The sequence below is a fragment of the Dipodomys ordii genome, unplaced genomic scaffold (assembly GCF_000151885.1).
Source record: "Dipodomys ordii isolate 6190 unplaced genomic scaffold, Dord_2.0 Scaffold68, whole genome shotgun sequence".
NCBI classification, from domain to species: Eukaryota; Metazoa; Chordata; class Mammalia; order Rodentia; family Heteromyidae; genus Dipodomys; species Dipodomys ordii.
The window spans coordinates 3,023,587-3,040,006 of record NW_012267284.1 but is presented as its reverse complement, the minus strand read 5'-3'; the positions used below and the strand labels follow the sequence as shown (position 1 = coordinate 3,040,006).

General features: G+C 53.9%; 2 protein-coding genes across 5 annotated transcripts in view; one reads left to right on the top strand and one right to left on the bottom strand.

The window, feature by feature from the left end:
• Positions 1-1,088: 1,088 nt before the first annotated feature.
• Brat1 (BRCA1-associated ATM activator 1) lies at positions 1,089-10,301 on the bottom strand. Of its 4 annotated transcripts, none has more exons than XM_013023544.1 (14): positions 9,991-10,301; positions 9,137-9,279; positions 8,707-8,861; positions 7,060-7,207; positions 6,245-6,617; positions 5,868-5,987; positions 5,179-5,270; positions 4,807-4,946; positions 4,546-4,732; positions 4,240-4,313; positions 2,779-2,881; positions 2,558-2,656; positions 2,274-2,449; positions 1,089-2,033 (listed from the first exon to the last, which is right to left on the bottom strand). In XM_013023544.1, the coding sequence occupies exons 2-14, from the start codon at positions 9,261-9,263 to the stop codon at positions 1,344-1,346; spliced, it is 2,484 nt and encodes an 827-aa protein (XP_012878998.1). In that variant the 5' UTR covers positions 9,264-9,279; positions 9,991-10,301; the 3' UTR covers positions 1,089-1,343. The 4 variants fall into 4 exon arrangements, with proteins under 4 accessions (XP_012878998.1, XP_012879000.1, XP_012878999.1 ...); XM_013023546.1 differs by having other exon boundaries at positions 4,807-4,925; XM_013023545.1 differs by having other exon boundaries at positions 7,060-7,204.
• Positions 10,302-12,249: 1,948 nt separating this feature from the next.
• The window catches only part of Iqce (IQ motif containing E), a 39,379-nt gene continuing 35,208 nt past the window's right edge, over positions 12,250-16,420 (top strand). Inside the window, exons 1-3 of the mRNA XM_013023365.1 lie at positions 12,250-12,357; positions 14,894-14,941; positions 15,861-15,906. Of these exons, the coding sequence (XP_012878819.1) occupies positions 12,277-12,357; positions 14,894-14,941; positions 15,861-15,906 (175 nt within the window). The 5' untranslated portion in view covers positions 12,250-12,276. The remainder of the gene's footprint in view (positions 12,358-14,893; positions 14,942-15,860; positions 15,907-16,420) is intronic.

Below are 16,420 nucleotides of genomic sequence, written 5' to 3'. Positions count from 1 at the left end.
CATGCACAAGGACTGGTGGTGTGACTAGAGCCCTAGAACGCCCCAAGGTTTGAGGCTGATGGTGAGAAGGCAGAGGGAGAGGGTGACGGGGCCCCATTTCTCCACCCAGAGGAAAGCCACCTAACAAAGAAACAGTGTGTTCCTCTGTGGGCGATAGATCTCCTTAGTTGAAGCCGTGAATTTTAGGGTTTGATGAGCTGCTCATGTGACCAAAACTAGTGAGGCTAAAAATAATGTGTGTATCTAAAGAAGCAGCAGAAAGCCAGGCACAGGTGGCTCATGCCTGTGAACTACTCAGGAGGCTGAGAGCTGAGCATCACAGTTCAAAGCCAGCCTGGGCCGGAAAGTCTGTGGGACTCTTAATTCCAATTAACCAGCAAAAAGCCAGAAGTGGATCTGTGACTCAAGTGGTAGAGTGCCAGTCTTGAGTGAAAAACCTTAGAGACAGCATGTAGGCCCTGAGTTTAAGCCCCATTTTACACACACACAGTAGGCCCTGAGTTTAAGCCCCATTTTACACACACACACACACACACACACACACACACACACACACACCCTTAGAAATCTCAGTGAATATGGAAGATAAAAGGAACTTGTCTATACATTATGGAAAAATTGCAGAATATGAACATGACAGTGAGAGCAGCTGAGGAAAAGGCTTCCTTCCCCAGCAGAAGTGAGACTGACCACAGACACCCAACCACTGCTGTGGGAGCGAGTGGGCAAGGGGCTCCCCTGTGGCAGTCCGCTGAGAGCAGGGCAGGATTTATTCTGTTATGGGTAGTGTAGGACGTGATGCCTGCAGGTTCACATGATGACAAGCTGTTCCCCAGCTGGTGGATCTGATCACCAAGAGGTGTCCTGTGGGCTCTGAACCAATCAATGAGATGACAACAAATGCACGTTCTACCAAAATCTCAATGGCACTGTCACAGAAATAAAAAAAGGAAAAAAGAACACCCCAAGGAAAGTCTCAGGAGATGGAAGTGGACATACTGGACAGCCCACTCACACAGGACAAAGCCAGGCCTCTTACACCATATGCAAAACTAGCTAAAAATGGACTAGATATCAATGCCACTCGCTTTGAATAGAAAATAAAAACACTTCTTTAATAACACATCAAAATGTGGGAATTTGTATTTCCTTTTTTGAGATCAGATCTTGAAGCTCAAGCAAGCCTCAAACTTGTGACCTTCCTTGCTCTCAGTATCCTAAATACTGGGATTACAGGTGTGTCTCACCAGGCCAGGCTTGATCCATTCTCTAGAGGCTTTGGTGCAGCCAGCTTGGGCTAGAGCTCAGGGACACCAGAGGCCGGAACAGGGAGGCCACACAGCTCAGTAGCAATCGGCCTCATTTTCCCCCAGCACACCCACTGTGGCCAGCATGTCCTGCAGGAGGGACTGGGGACTCTTCTCCATATGGTCACTGCTCTGAGCCAGCCGGGCCTGCAGTCCCTCCAGGTCTGTGGACCTCAGCAGGGCCAGCATGGCCTCGGGCTGCAAGTCTCCGGGGAGCTGGCCTTGCTCCCCAGCCCGCCATCTCTGTAGGGTGACTTGCCCCGAGGCCGAGCCTGGGATGTCCCCTGCCTCCTGCAGGCCACCGCACATGGCAGTCTTGTCCTTCAGGAAGAGGAGGAGTTCACAGGCCTTTTGGGCCACAGGTCGGTCACAGTCGAGCAAGGCCCGAAAGGCAAAGTCAAAGAGCCGCAACCGGCAGAGACTCTGTAGCACCTCGGGGATTGGGGTGGCTGAGGCAGCCTCCGGCAGGGCCACCATGTAGGGACAGCGGGGCTGGCCCAGCCTCTGCACCAGGAACACCTGTGCCAGCTCCAGGCCCTGCACCCGGACCTCCCAGTCCAGGTCCTGGCTTACCACCTGGAGCACGGTGGCAATAAACCACTCTGTGTCCCGGGCCACATCAGCATGGCCGTCCCTCAGCCACTCGGTGAAGACCTGCACGACAGCCCTCCTCGGAAAGCCCTCAGAGTCAGTGGATAGGATGCACAGGAGCTCCCCGAGCAGGCCCTGGGGATAGATACGCCAGGCAGGGAAGGTCAGCACACCCCGGAGCCCAGGGTCACCCAGGCCTGGGCCACCTGCTACCTGGCTTCTTCATGCAGCCTGCCCTTAGCCTCATAACACTCATCTGCCCAGTGGACACTAAGTCTGAGAGGGGTATTGGTGAACTCAGTATACCCAGTAACCCCTTCGGGCCTGTAACTAACCACAGTGGCTGCCTATGGCAGGAGAGCTGGAAGTTCCTACCTGCTGGGCCTGTGGGTGCTCAGGACTGTCGGGGGCGGCCTGTAAGCCCCGGCTAGACAGCTGCCCGGCGGCGGCCACCGCGCTGGCCCGGACATAGCTCTCAGGGTCCTGGAGCAGCTGCTGGGTGAGCGTGGGCACCTCAGATGCCAGCAGCGCTCGCCTGAAGTCTGCCTGGCCTGGGGTCAAGGGGCCATACAGCTGTGACTGAGGGCAGTGGGGAGCCCCGGGGGCCCCAGCACTGCCAGGACTCATGGGGCCCCCCCCACCTGTTCCCAGGCGCTCACCTCCCCAGTGCCGGCTGAGCTGCGTGAGGAACTCCAGCACCGAGTCACGCACCTCCCAGCTGGGGCTGCACAGGCGCTTCTGCAGCACAGGGAACAGCTCTGGGCCAGGAAGGGGCGGTCAGTGCAGCCTCGCGGGGGGGAGGGAGGGGAAGGGGGGAGGAAAGAACCCCACCCCACCCATGTACACTGGCTCCACACAGCCCTGTGGGGGCAGGGGTTACCTCTGAGGAATAGCAGGGGCTGGGGGCCGAGGTCAGGGCAGCCAGGGGTCCTGGGAGAGCTCAGAAGCCATCTGAGTGTGGTTTGGAAGGCCTTCTTCAAGACCTGGAGAGAGCAGGAGGCTGGGGGCAGGAGGGGCAGCACCCCCCTGCCCTGTCACCTGTACCCCACACCTGCTGGCCCTACCCAGGCTACAAGTGTGGGCAAGGACAGGACGGGTGCCCTCCTCATGAGCACTACCTGGAGGTGGGGGTGGGTCTGACTTTGAATCTAGACACAAACATAACATGGGCTCCTTCCCTTAAGGTCCTAGGCCCTCCCCGCAAGTCACCCCACTGCCTGCCCTGCAGCACCTGGCACTGTCTGTGCTCAATGGGACAGCCATGCTCATTAGACTTGACCCTGAACCAGGTGTGGTGGCACCCTCGTGTCATCTTCACACTTAGGGGGCAGAGGCAGGAGGATCAAGTTTGAGGCCAGCCTAAATTACATGACAAAACTCTGTTTCATAAAATAACAAAACATTGGCTGAGAATGTGGCTTAGTGGTAGAGTGCTCGCCTAGCATGCATGAAGCCCTGGGCTAGATTCCTCAGTACCACATACACAGAAAAAGCTGGAAGTGGTGTTGTGGCTCAAGTGGTAGAGTGCTAACCTTAAGCAAAAGAGGCTCAGGGACAGCATCCAGGCCCTGAGTTCAAGCCCCAGGACTGGCAAAAACAAACCAACAAAACAGCTGGGCACTGGTAGCTCAAACCTGTAATCCTAGCTATTCAGGAGACGAATATCTGAGGGTTGTAGTTCCAAGCCAGCCTGGGCAGGAAAGTCTGTGAGACTCTTATTTCCAATTAAATCACAGAAAAAGCTGAAAGTGGTACTACTGCTCAAGTGGTAGAGTGCTAGCCTTGAGTGAAAGAAGCTCAGAGACAGCGCCCAGCCCAGAGGTCAAGCTTCAGGACTGGCAAAAAAACAAATAACAAAAGCAAGCAAAAAAAAAACCCCACAAAACATAACAAAAAACAAGCTGGGACACTGGTGGCTCACACCTGTCACCCTAGCTATCAGGAGGCTGAGATCTGAGGATCATGGTTCAAAGCCAGCCTGGGCAGGAAAGTCTGTGAAGCTCTTATCTATAATTAACCACTTAAAAACCAGAAGTGGAGCTGTGACTAAAAGGGGTGGAGCACTAGCCTTGACCAAAAGAGCTCAGAGCCAGTGCCCAGGCATCGAGTTCAAGCCCCACAACTAATGAAAAAGAAAAGTCACTTGTGAGCACAGGGGCCACTCAGGCTCAACTCCCCTCCCTGGCCAACAATTCTGAGGGCAGAAGCCTGGCTAGCCCTGCTCACCTCAGCCCACCCCGCCTCTCACACAGAGCTGTATAGACATTTTACTCTCCCAAGTCCCTTGGAGCAGTGGTTCTGCCTTCCCGGGACCCAACCCTGTACCCCTGTACCCCAGTACCGTGGGACTGGAGTCAGGGCTTCCAAGGTACTCTGACAGGACAGCAAACACCTCCTTCTCCAACTCCTGGGAGCCTGGGAAAGACGTGAACATACAATTCACCCCAACTCCCACCCAGGCACGACCATCATGCCCAGAGACCCCCTCCTGGCAGAGAACATGCGACCCTGCCTTGTCCTCAATGAGCGAGCCCCACCTTCCCCTGAGACACAAACAGGGATTGCAGGCCCAGAAGTCCAGAGAGAGAGGAGAGTGGGGTCCACCACCCAACACCAAGGCCATGTAAGGGGAGTCACGGTCACTCACGCGTCTCCTGAGAAAGGGTCCCCAGGAAGTCAAGGGCGGCTCGCTGGACACGAACGCAGCCTGCCAGAGTGGCACAAAGGCGGCCACCGCCACTGGAGCTGGAAGTTGCGGAGCCGTGGCAAAGCCGCAGTATGGTCACAGCAGCGCCCAGCAGTGGCTCTTGGGGCCAGGGCGCTGGGCGCTGGGGCTGCAGGGAGAGGAGGGTCAGCATGGAGGCAGGTCCTGCAGTGCGAGGCCACGTGAGGCCAGGGCCGCACCTACCAGTGGCTGCAACTCTTCCAGTTGGGCCAGGGTCTGGCACAGGATCCCCACACAGGCCGACTTGGAAGATAGAAGCGTGTCCACTGTCAGGGAGCTGCCTTCAGCCCCGTCCAGCCAACCTGGAGGCCACATGGAACAGCCTTGGGAGTGATCATGGCCCAAAGCAGAGGCCAGGGCACGAGGTCAGAGCTGTGGTCTGCCACAGATGCCGGCTGGCCCACCCTTGGCCATGGATACTCTTGGAGGGAGGCCTGAGCAGGACCAAAGCTGGGGTGGCAAGCTGAGTATCCGCTTCTCAGCACCCTTCCCATGCCCTAACACTAAGGATCACCCAGGACCAAGGCCCCACCCACCCCACCGCACACACCATACCTGGGGGACCAGGTGCCTGGGCAGTGGCCTTTACAACACAGGCCAGAGGCTGGAGGAGGACTCCGAAGGCCTGGACCCTCAGTGCCTGGGGACTGGGGATACAGGACATGGTGTAATGTGCTGGCTACATCCCTACCAACCCCACAAGTCTGAGACAAATTGACATAAGCTGGGGGCCTGGAAAACATTGAGAAAAGCTCCCTGCAAGGTAGGGGACTCCATGGAAGGGGCCAGCCTGACCAAAGCCTGGAAGTCCCCGCCCTGGTGCCCACAGAGGCAGTCACTGTGCTTCAGGGGTTGTGTGGACTTTGCAAAACTTTTCATATAATTGTCTGGAAAACCATCACATCCACTGGCAGCCTGGCCCTTTTCCTCACCATGAATTCTACACTCCAGGGCTGGGAATGTGGCTTAGTGGTAGAGTGCTTACCTAGCATGCATAAGTCCTGGGTTCAATTCCTCAATACCATATACACAGAAAAAGCCAGAAGTGGTGCTGTGGCTCAAGTGGTAGAATGCTAGCCTTGAGCAAAAGAAGCTCAGGGACAGTGACTAGGCCCTCAGTTCAAGCCCCAGGACTGGCAATCAATCAATAACATAAAAATAAAGACAGAGATATGAAATACACTCCAATCCTCACCCGCCCTGTTCCCAGTACCCTCCTCTGTGCCAAGCTAGCCCAGTCATACCAGTGCGGGAGTTTCAGCATCCCCAAGGCCAGAGACCCAGCTTGCATGGGGCTTAGGCAGCGTAGAGCCTGAGCTACCGCCTCCCACAGTCTGCCATGGGAAGAGCTGAGGGCTGGAGACCTACAGAGGCCACAAAGAGATTCAGCCTCCATTCCCACAGATGCTAGGGTGCCCCACAGGGCTGCCACAGCCCCCACTGGGGGTGACTAGCCCTGCACACAGCTGTCTCAGAAACGAGGGGCAGGGTCCCCATGGGGCTCCCCTCAAGGCTGTATTCTTGGAGGGGCAGTTCTGACTCTGGCTGCCAGTGAAATCCACCCAGGGGTAGCAATTACTCATACCCAGCCCCCCCACCAGACATATCCCAGGGACCTGACCGGGCCACACTGAGGAGGAGATCCACAAGTGAGTGTGCAGCTGGGATGGGGGTCCTCTCCAGCAGGCGGGCCACAAGGGGACACAGCTGTCCCCAGAGGGTCTCGGTCCACGGGCTGTGGCAGCGCCCAAAAGTGGAAGTCAGGACATTCAGGGCCTGTGTGACCTGTGGGGCAGCTGTGGATTGCAAGGACTCTTCCAAATGGCCCATAATCTTCTGGGCACAGGCAGGCCACACCCCGTCCCACAGGCCGGAGCACCCCGTGGCTCCAGCTTGCATGGACAGAGCCAAGGTGTGCACCAGGAGCTGGCTGGCAGCCGAGGCCACAAACAGGCTGGGGTCTCCCTGCAGGGAGAAGATGGTGTCCACAGCACCTGGAGGGGGGAGGGGGAGGGGAAAGCAGGTCAGGGGGAAAGGAGGACAGCTCTGATGCACAGGTCAGAGCCCAGACCAAGAGCTTGACCTCAGGGATAGTTTGGTTGCCCTCGAGGGCTCCAACTGCTCAAGAGCCAGAGAGCTGGCAACTAAGTTGTCAAAGGTGAGCATGCTGAACCCACGGCACCTTCTGAAAGCCCCATGTCTGATCGCCAATCTGTGAGCAACCTGGGCCACCCCAGCTCCTGGAGCTGTCCTAGAAGCTGACCACAGTGTCACCCCAGGGTGCCTGTCTCCACTTGGGCAACAACTCTGGGCCACTGTCATCCCCTTCCAAAGTGAGACCAAGGCTCAGAGAGGTACAAGAGCTCCCATGGGCCCTTACTATACACTTGCCTAGGTCCAGAGGGTGGGACAGGGCAAGGCTCAAGCTAAACTCACCGCTGTCAGCCAGGAAGTGCAGGGCACAGGGGTGCTGTGCCAAGGAGCGCAGGCCCTGGATCCAGCCGCTACGCACAGTAGGCACGCTCCAGGCTGCCCAGCACTGGGGGCCGCCCTCCCCAAACAGTCCTAGCAGCAACTCACCCTGCTGGAAAGCCAAGAGAAAGCTGGAATTGAGCATGTAAGTAGGGACGGGGGACAGGATGTCAAGGCCCTTTAACTCAATTGGTCTGGGGGGTGATAAGTGTGAATCAGGTCCTCTCTACTCCACCTTAAATAGGAGGGATGGGGTTCTGGGAGGGGGAGAGTCAGACTTTTTCCCTCCTTTTTGTTCTTTTGGAACAATGCTGTTATGTAGCTAAGATTGGTGAGGAACACCTGAGCTTCCTATCTATGCTTCCCAAGGGTTGGGGTTATAGGTGTGTGCCACCACACCTGGCAAAAACTGGATTTCAAGGAGTTCTATGGCTCTTGTAATTGTCCTCCTGAGAAGCTTCCCCCAAGAATGGCACCATGAGGCTGGCTGGCTAGCTGATGGGTACAAGCCATGACATCAGGGTCATTCTGCAAACTTGAGTGTTCCCCATGGATGAGGTGGAAATGTCCCTGAAAACCCCACAGCCACATACGGCCCCAGAACTATCTGGAAACACTTCTCCATAGCATTATGGAGTTATCTGAGCCTCATGAGTCTGTGGGCAGTCAGAATGACAGACTACAGGGACTCAGAGACGAGTCCTCCACTATGAGTCTTTCATTCCAGCACAGCACCCCCCCAGGTTTTCAAAGGTGGATGTCATGGGAGGATGAAAATGCAGAGGAGGGAGGAAGGAGGACTTGGAGGGACCATGCAGTAGGAACACGACCCTAGTGCAGAGCTACAGCCAACATCTCACTAAATGGGGAAAAACCACTCATTTCCTCCAGAAGAATGAGACAACAGTATCCACTTCTATTCAATAGATGGCTTGAAATCATCACCAGAGCAATAAGGCAAGAAAAATAAATAAATAAAAGGGATACAAATAGGAAAGGAACAGGACAAATGGCCAACAACATAAATATGTGTGTGTGTACGCCTATATATGTTGTTGGCCATATATATATAATATACCAAACTAAGACCAGGCTTAGAGAGGTGCAAGAGCTCCCACAGGCCCTGATTATACAATTGCTTAGGTCCAGAGGGTGGGACGGGGCAAGGCAGGGCTCAAGCTAAACTCACCACTTTTAGCCAGGACACTGGGGTGCTGTGCCAAGGAGTGCAGGCCTTGGATCCAGCCACTACACACAGTAGGCACGCTCCAGGCTGCCCAGCACTGGGGGCAAGACTGTACTCAAAAATTCTTAGATTTTAGTAAACTAGCAAGACATAAAATCAACATGGGATACTCAGCAAGCAGGAGAACAAGACCACTGAAGGCAACTTCAAAAACAAAATGCCTGGGTATAAACTTAACCAAGAAGGTGAAGGGAAAACTAAATCCTTGAAGACACTACGGGATGGGAAGATCTCTTGTGTTCACAGGCTGGCAGAATGACTGTTGTGAAAACAGCCACAAAGTGTCAAGACCTGGGGATTGAGATGGCCCTAAGCTCCTCCCCTACCCCCCTGGAGGGCCTGGCAGGAAGAAGGCCCAGGCTCACCTGCAGGTACAGGAAGCAGTCCTCCTGAGCTGCAAATGTTCCAGCAAGGCGCAGGGAAAAAGAAAGGACCCTGGAACTCATGTCCTGTGACTTCAGCACGTGGGACAGAAGCTCCACCAAGGCAGGGTTCTCTTGCAGCAGCAGGAGACTGGACTCTGCAGAGATAGGCCGGGTCCAGAGGGCAAAGAAGAGGGACATATGGAGGGCCACTTCCCCAGAGGTGGCTCCCAGATCCCTTTTCTCATTCCTTCAAGAAGCAAGACTCTACAGTTTATGGTTTCTCATCCCAGCTGGACTTTAACAGTCAGACAGAAACTCCAAAAAGTGAAAAAATGATACCCGATCGACAGGCAAGCCCTTGCACTTTGTACTATACACCATCCCCATCCTCTGGCCTCTGACAGCACCCCAACAGCACTCACACCCTTACCCGCCTCTGTGACAGTTTTAAACCAGTCCAGCAGTTTCTCTAAACAGGTGTCATCTGCCAGGGGCTGCCTGGGATCCGCCAGTGCAGCACAGAGGGCCGGGAGCAGCCGGGAGCACTCAGGGTCCATGATCAGCCAGGGGTTGCTGCAGAGGCATGGAGGCAACCTCAGGTCAGGCTCTCTTCCTCATTCATCCTAGTCCCAGGCAGCTAGGGGTGGGAAGAGGGTCTCCAACTTTCACTTCAGACCAAAGCTACAGGCTGCCCACACATGTGCAAACCTCGGGGAACAGGGGTAGGGTGGGTGGCTGGGCAGCCAAGAGGATGCATGGCCAGGCACAGGTGTCTCATGCTTACAATCCTAGCTATTCAGGAGGCTGAGATCCAGAGGATCCTGGTTCTAAGACACAATAGAAAAGTCCTACGAACTAACAAAAAGCTGGCTGGAATTGTGCTCAAAAGGCAACAGCTCGGGGCAATAGCCCCAAGTAAATAAGTAAGAGACTTTTGAATTCAAACCCGTGAGCAGCAAAACAAAGCATGCGGGACCGGTGGCCTCCAAGGAAGGAAGAGATAAAGAGGCTGGTGCACCACGACGCTTTCGGAATTAAAAGCCTCGGGTGTGGGGGGGTGAGGGGGGGGGAAGAGAGGGAGGGAAGTCTGTGACTTGAACTCAGGGCCTTAGCTTTTCCTGATCAAGGCTCCACAAGAAACCAGACATATCAGCCGCGGAGATCGAGCCCACAGCAGCCCCACCCCACGGGTCCCCGCCGACCCCCCCCCCCCCCCCACCCCCCCCCCCCGGGGGCCCCCCCCCCCCCCCCCCCCCCAGCCCTCCGTCCCGGGTGCATACTCACCCGGCTACGGAACGCGACCGCACAGCGTTCCTCGCTCACTCCGCGTTCCGTGCGTCGACCGCAAGCCCCGCCCCACGCCGCCTCAAGCCCCGCCCATAACGCCCCAGGCCCCGCCCAGGGTACTACGGTCTCGCTGGGAGAGGAGAGAATGAAGGCGACGACGGTAAAGTAGGGGAATCGTGATAACGTCCCTGAAGTTCGCTCTGGTCACCTAAAAGGTTGAGACTGGGGAATGGAGTCACGCGAGTTTTTGGGAAGCCCGGCACGAAACCGGTATCTTGAGCTTATCATCCCCTCTGCCCCCCAACTGAGACGCTCAGTGGTACGAGCCCAAGCCGCCCGTGGGTGGGGCGTTTCGACGGCGGGGGCTACGTAATGTGGGCGTGGCCTACGTGATGTGGGCGTGGCCGGGCCTGGCCTGGCCTTCTTGTCCTGGAGGAGGGAGACCGTGGGTCCCTAGAGCCAAATCCTTAGTTGTTTGACTTCTCAGTGTCTCCCCTAACTATTGGTCCAAATGCCTCGTTCCCTTTTCATTCCCTGTTTCCTACCGCAAAGCTGGTTGCTGGCTTCAGCGCTGAGAGAAGACCAAAGAGTGGTTTAGGAGCCCAGCGTTTGGAGGTTCACTGACGTCTCCTTCCTGCAAAATGGCAATGAATAGTTTGTGGGCTTTGGTTGGTGTCATAAAAATACAGCACAATCTCTGGTTCACAGAAAATGCCCACCTCCCTCCCTACCCCGAAAGAGATTACCACCAGACTACAATCGGCAGTAATTTGAATATTTGAATGTGAATTAATATCAAATCGCTGGCCAAGAGCCACAGCTCATCCTATAATCTCAGCTACTCAGAAGACAGTAGGGAGAAGGATCATAGAGGAGATCCTAACCTGAAAAGTAACTAAAGCAGGGGCTGGGAGTGTGGCTTAGAGGTAGACTGGTTGCCTAGCATGCATGAAGTCCTGGGTTCGATTCCTCAGCACCACATAGAAAAAGCTGGAAGTGATGTTATGGCTCACATAGGCCCTGAGTTCAAGCCCCAGGACTGGCAACACAAAACAAACACTAAAGCAAAAGTGGCTTGGGATGTGGCTCAAGTGGTACAGTGACTGCCCAGCAGGACTTCCCTTCCCCTCAAAAAAATGAAGCAAAACAAATAGCAAATAAAAATAAACCTTTTTTTATGGTGTGGGGCTTGAATTCAGGGTCTGGGCGCTGTCTCTCACCTTTTTTTGCTCAAGGCTAATGCTCTACCACTTGAGCCACAGCTCCATTCCTGGCTTTTTTTTTTGGTAGTGGGAGTAGGTAGTTATTTGGAGATAAGCCTCACAGGCTTTCCTGCCCAGTCTGGCTTCAAACAGTGATCTTCAGATCTCAGCCACCTGAGTAGTTAGGATTACAGCTGTGAGCCGCCAGCGCCCAGCTAAACTTCCATTTTAAACTTCCAGCATGGATGATCCTTTATTTATGCTTCCTACGTGGCTGAGAAGACGGGCACATGCCACCCCAGCCCAGCTACTGGATGAAATGCCGTCTCTGTACATTTTGCCTAGTCTGCCCATAATTTGCATCTGCCCAATCTCCACCTCCTCAGTAGTGGAGGTTACAAGCATTCAATCACCACTCCCAGCAATGTTATTTTTCATTTAGGATCTTGCCTTTTTGTTTTGGGGGCTCTTTTTGCCCAGGCTGGCCCCTCATCATAATCCTCCCACCTGTGAAGGCTGGGATTCCAAATAAGAACCACCGGCCCAGGATTATAGATTGAGATAAAGTCCCACTAGTTTTTTTTTTTTTTTAATCTGGATAACCTCAAACTTCAATACTCTCAATCTCTGCCTCCCAAGTAGTTGGGATTATAGGCTTGATCCACCTCACCGAACTACACTTGGCATGATCTTATCCTTAATATCAGGTAGCTAGAAACCTAAATATGTATTACTAATCATGCCTCCCACGAACCCTGTCACGGGCTGACAAGGCGACTAAGCACCTATAAAACACTTTGCAAACTGTCCCGCTCGGCTCTGGACAGCGCATGCGAAAACTCCCGGTGTTCCACGGTGGCCATTTCCGGGCGGGCTCCCACTGGGCATGCGCCGACTCGGGCGCGCAGGCGCACCGACGTTCTCTGGCGAGGTGGGGCGGGATCACATCCGGGATCCTGCGACCACGCGGTGCGTGGTTGCCATGGCACCGGGGTAGCGGGCCGGCGCGGGGCGTTTGGACAGCGCCAGCTGTTGGAAAGCGTGGAGGCTGCGGGCGACTTGGACCGGCCACCAGAGGCCGATGGCTGAGTCGGCAGCGTCGGGGCGCCGGGGCCGAGTCCCCGCCGTGAGCCTGGGCACGGAGGAGCCCGCCTCGGAGACAGTAAGTGAGGACGCGGCCTCCGTCCCGCGGGAGGACGGGCGCGCCATGGCGGCCGGCCCCGGGCGTTGGCCGGCCCGCGCCCCACCAGAGGCCGCCGCTTCCCAGAAGCTGAGGGCCGGCGAGGGGGCCCCGCCGTACACCTCCTTCCTGGCATGCGGTGCTCCACCACCAGCACCGCCAAAAACAACAACCAGCATGAATAACAAGAATTTGTTGAAGTTGCAAGATTGAAAATAAGATTCTGCATGCCAGTCCAGTACCAGGGAGGTGATGCTCCAATAGTCCCTCCCATCCCATGCCAGTCCTTTTACTTCCTTGCAGACTTGGTCATCTTGTCTTTGTGCGTTTACTTTTGGTTTTGTTTTTGTGTCTGTATTGGAGCTTGAACTCAGGGCCTGGGTGCTCCTTTGAGCTTCTTTCCCCTCAAGGCTGGTGCTCCACCATTTGAGCCACAGCTCCATTTCTGTTTTTTTTTTTTTGTGTGTGTGTGTGTGTTTGCTGGGTAGTTGTAGATAAGAGCCTCATGGGCTTTGCTGTTCACCCTGGCTTTGAACTTTGATCCTCAGATCTCAGCTTCCTGTGTAGCTCCATTTATAGGCATGAGCTATCCAATTCCTATCTTTGCTTTTATGAGTTGGTATCATTCACAGCATAAAAGCTTTTAACCGTGGGGCTGGGAAGGTGGCTCAGTGGTAGAGCGCTTGCCTTGCATGCCAGAGGCCCTGGGTTCGATTCCTCAGCACCACATAAGCAAAAAGAAAAAAGCTGGAAGTGGCACTGTGGCTCAAGTGGTAGAGCACTAGCCTTGAGCTGAGGAGCTGAGGGACAGCACCCAGGCCCACAGTTCAGACCCCACGACCAGACCAAAAAAAAAAAAAAAGTTTTTAACTGTAATGGGGTTTGTTGTGCCTACTTTATACACCAGCTGCTGTTCAGATAACTGATTTTCTGCAGAGTTTAGTTCAGCTGGTTCACCTCTGTGTGGCACAGGCTACAGGTTAACTCCTCTAGTCTCCCACTTAGTATGTTTATCCAGTTCTCCACCTTCCTTCCCAAAATTGTGTGTTTCAGCGTTAAACTGATGCATTTTGTTTAAATGGCAGCTTTCTCTATATTGTCACATGCTGCTCATGCCTTTCAATGTCACCTGTTTAATGACCATGAAACTCTGAAGTCCATGAACAGCTTTTTCAAAGGTTCTGGTTGTTTGGCATGCATTGTGCCCTTTTGTCCCTAGCTCAGGTTATACTGTAATAGAAACAGTGGGATTTGATCTCAGAGCATTTCATTTGGTAGGCAGGTGCTCTACCAGTTGAATCATGCTTCCAATCCAGCTTTGTGCTGGCTAATTGAAATGCAATCTCTTCAGCTTTTCTGCTGAGGCTTGCTTCTAAAACCATGTTCTTCTAGGTCTCAAACTCCTGAATAGCTAGGATTTATAAGAATGAGCCACTAGCATTCACCTTACTTTATTCTTCAGGTACAGTGTTGAGTTTTTGCTCTGGCCATCATAGACTGTGATCCTCCTATCTGTGGTCTCCTGCATAGTTGGGATGACAGGTATATCCACAAAAGCCCAGCATTTTCTGTTGAGATGGGAGTCTCACAACTTTTTCCTCCCTTGGCTGGCCTAGGACAATAGTCCTGATCTCAGCCTCCTGAGTATCAGAAATTACAGGCATGAGCTATCAGCACCAAGCACACATTGCACTTTTATTGTTGTTATTTTATTTTTTGCCAGTCCTAGGGCTTGAACCTGGGCCTGGGGGCTGTCCCCGAACTTCTTTTTGCTCAAGGGTAGTGCTCTATCACTTGTGGCACAGCACCATTTCCAGTTTTTCCTGAGTCGCTTATTGGAGATAAGAGTCTCACAGCTTTTCCTGCCTGAGCTGGCTTTGAACAAGATCTCAGCCTCCTGAGTAGCTAGGATTATAGATGAGAGCCACCTGTACCAAGCCACACTGCACTTTTAATCTGGGCTCTCTGCAATACAGAGGAATATAATAAGGGCACCAGGTTATTAGTATTACACTTCATCTGCATGACAGTGCCCTCTGCAGACTGCTAGGGGGATTCTTGCTGTCAGCCTTGAATTCAGCATAGCTGTATATTGCTGATTTCCAGCATGCAGCAGCCCCCATCATGACCCACCAGAGACCCACGACACAGATGTAAGTGGCTGCACTCCTCTGAAAAGCAAGCCTCACAGTTCTCAGCAAGGGCTTTGGTCCTCATGTCCTGCTCCACTGCCTTTTCTCGGGACATGAGCCTGAATGAACCCAGCAGCTGCTTCTCTTGGGAAAATGCCTTTCCCCCCAACCCTTATATCCTCGTGGTCCCACTTTCCTCATACTGTCTGGGCCGGGGCCGGGGCAGTGACACAGTCAGCAGGGACCTAGATAAGCTCAAATCGCTTCTTGTGTAATTCTGTGCTAAGGGAGTTTTCAGCATGTGATGGGCCCTGTTCACTGTTATAAACTGGATTGTGGAAAGCCACAGGTGGTGTGCAGTTGCAGTGTTTGCCTCTCTCCTCCAGGGAGATGACAGTCTGTCTGCGATCACCTTCGATTCTGACACTGAGCTGGTAAGTGCACCGCAGGGCTGGCAGTACCCACGGCTGCTGCTGCTGCTGTCCTCTTGGGTGCCCCTTAGTCGTGTAAACCAGACCCTGCTCCCAGAACACAGAACCTCAGCGTTCTTTGGATGCAGCCAGGAGGGTGAATGAATGAGTAGGGGCAGGGCAACCAGGCCAGGGTGTACTGCATTCCCTGCCTGTCCTCTAGCTTGCAAACTAGCTGCTCATTTAGTGAGGAAGCATGTGTTAGCACTGAAGCAGTTTTTATAGCACCTCAACTCTGAGAGAATCCAACTTCAGAAGCCCCAACTCGCCTGGGGCCACCTTGCCAGATTCCCTTCCCTACTAGAGGACAGGGCCAATGGACTCCTGGGAGAGCAGTACTCAGCCAAGCCCCAGGTAGAACTCAGCCTTCCTGAGTGCAGAGCTGTATTTCTGCCCGACTCACATGAGTCCCTGGCTGTTTACTGTTACCTTCCTGACCTGATGTGATGCAGACAAGGAAGAGGAGGGCCCTGTCCCCAGGCTACAGACCCAGAAGCAGAACCAAGTCTGCTCCCTGTTCAGCATGAGCAGTATGCTTGTCAGGACAGCACGCCACACGGGATCCCTGCTGGGCCCCTCTGCCTCATGTGTTTGCACTGGCTCACACACAAAGTTCTGTCTTGCCAGGTCCTCTGTGCAGACACTGGTGGATGCCACAGCTTAGGCTGGCCATGAGGAAAGCCAGTGAGGTGTGACATTAGTGACCAGGGTCTTCCTTTCTAGGTCCACAGCCCCAGTCCCACAAGGTCCCCTCAGCCAGACATAGCTCTTAGCCAGGCCGTTGTCCTATCTGGTGGCCCTCTGAGCAGGCCATAGCTTCACAGTGGGGCTCTGTGGTGGTATACGCAGCTCAGTGATTCACATCACACCTTTTCTCTTTCAGAAAACAGAAAGGAAAGTCTCCCACAAGCCTCTGTCCACCTCACCCAGTGAGTATGGGCAGGCTTCTTCCTTACATGTCCTGGAAGGAGTGAGGGGGTTTCCTTGCTGTGCACTTGGGAGAGGTGACACTCGATGGCACTTGTTAGGGGACATCAGGGTGGCCTCTTCTCAGGCTGAAGCTCAACACTACCCTTTGTGCCCATCTTCTTTTTTTTCTTACTGTCTAAGTGCCCAAACAGCACCAAGTTAAAGGATATTTTTTGTTTGTTTGTTTATTGGGGTTTGAACTCAGAGCCTCAAGCTTACTTGGCTGGCACTCTGTTTCTTGAGCCATGTCTCCAGCTCAGATTTTTGTTGTTTTGGTACTGGGTTTTGAACTCAGGGCCTTTCATCAGCTCTGCTTTTTGCTGGTAATTTTGGAGTCTCATAGACTTCTGGCCAGGCTGGCATTGAACCATGATTTTTGGATCTTATCCTCCTGAATAAGCTAGGATTGTAAGAGTGAGCCCCTGGTGCCCAGTTTAAAGGTGTGTGTGTGTGTGTGTGTGTGTGTGTGTGTGT

Coding starts and splice junctions, on each gene's coding strand:
- Brat1 (XM_013023544.1), bottom strand. CDS start 9,263: ATGGACCCTGAGTGCTCCCGGCTGCTCCCGGCCCTCTGTGCTGCACTG. Junction 7,208..8,706: donor ACTGCTTCCTGTACCTGCAG/GTGAGCCTGGGC, acceptor TTGGCTTTCCAG/CAGGGTGAGTTGCTGCTAGG. Junction 5,271..5,867: donor ATGCTGAAACTCCCGCACTG/GTATGACTGGGC, acceptor CTGTATCCCCAG/TCCCCAGGCACTGAGGGTCC.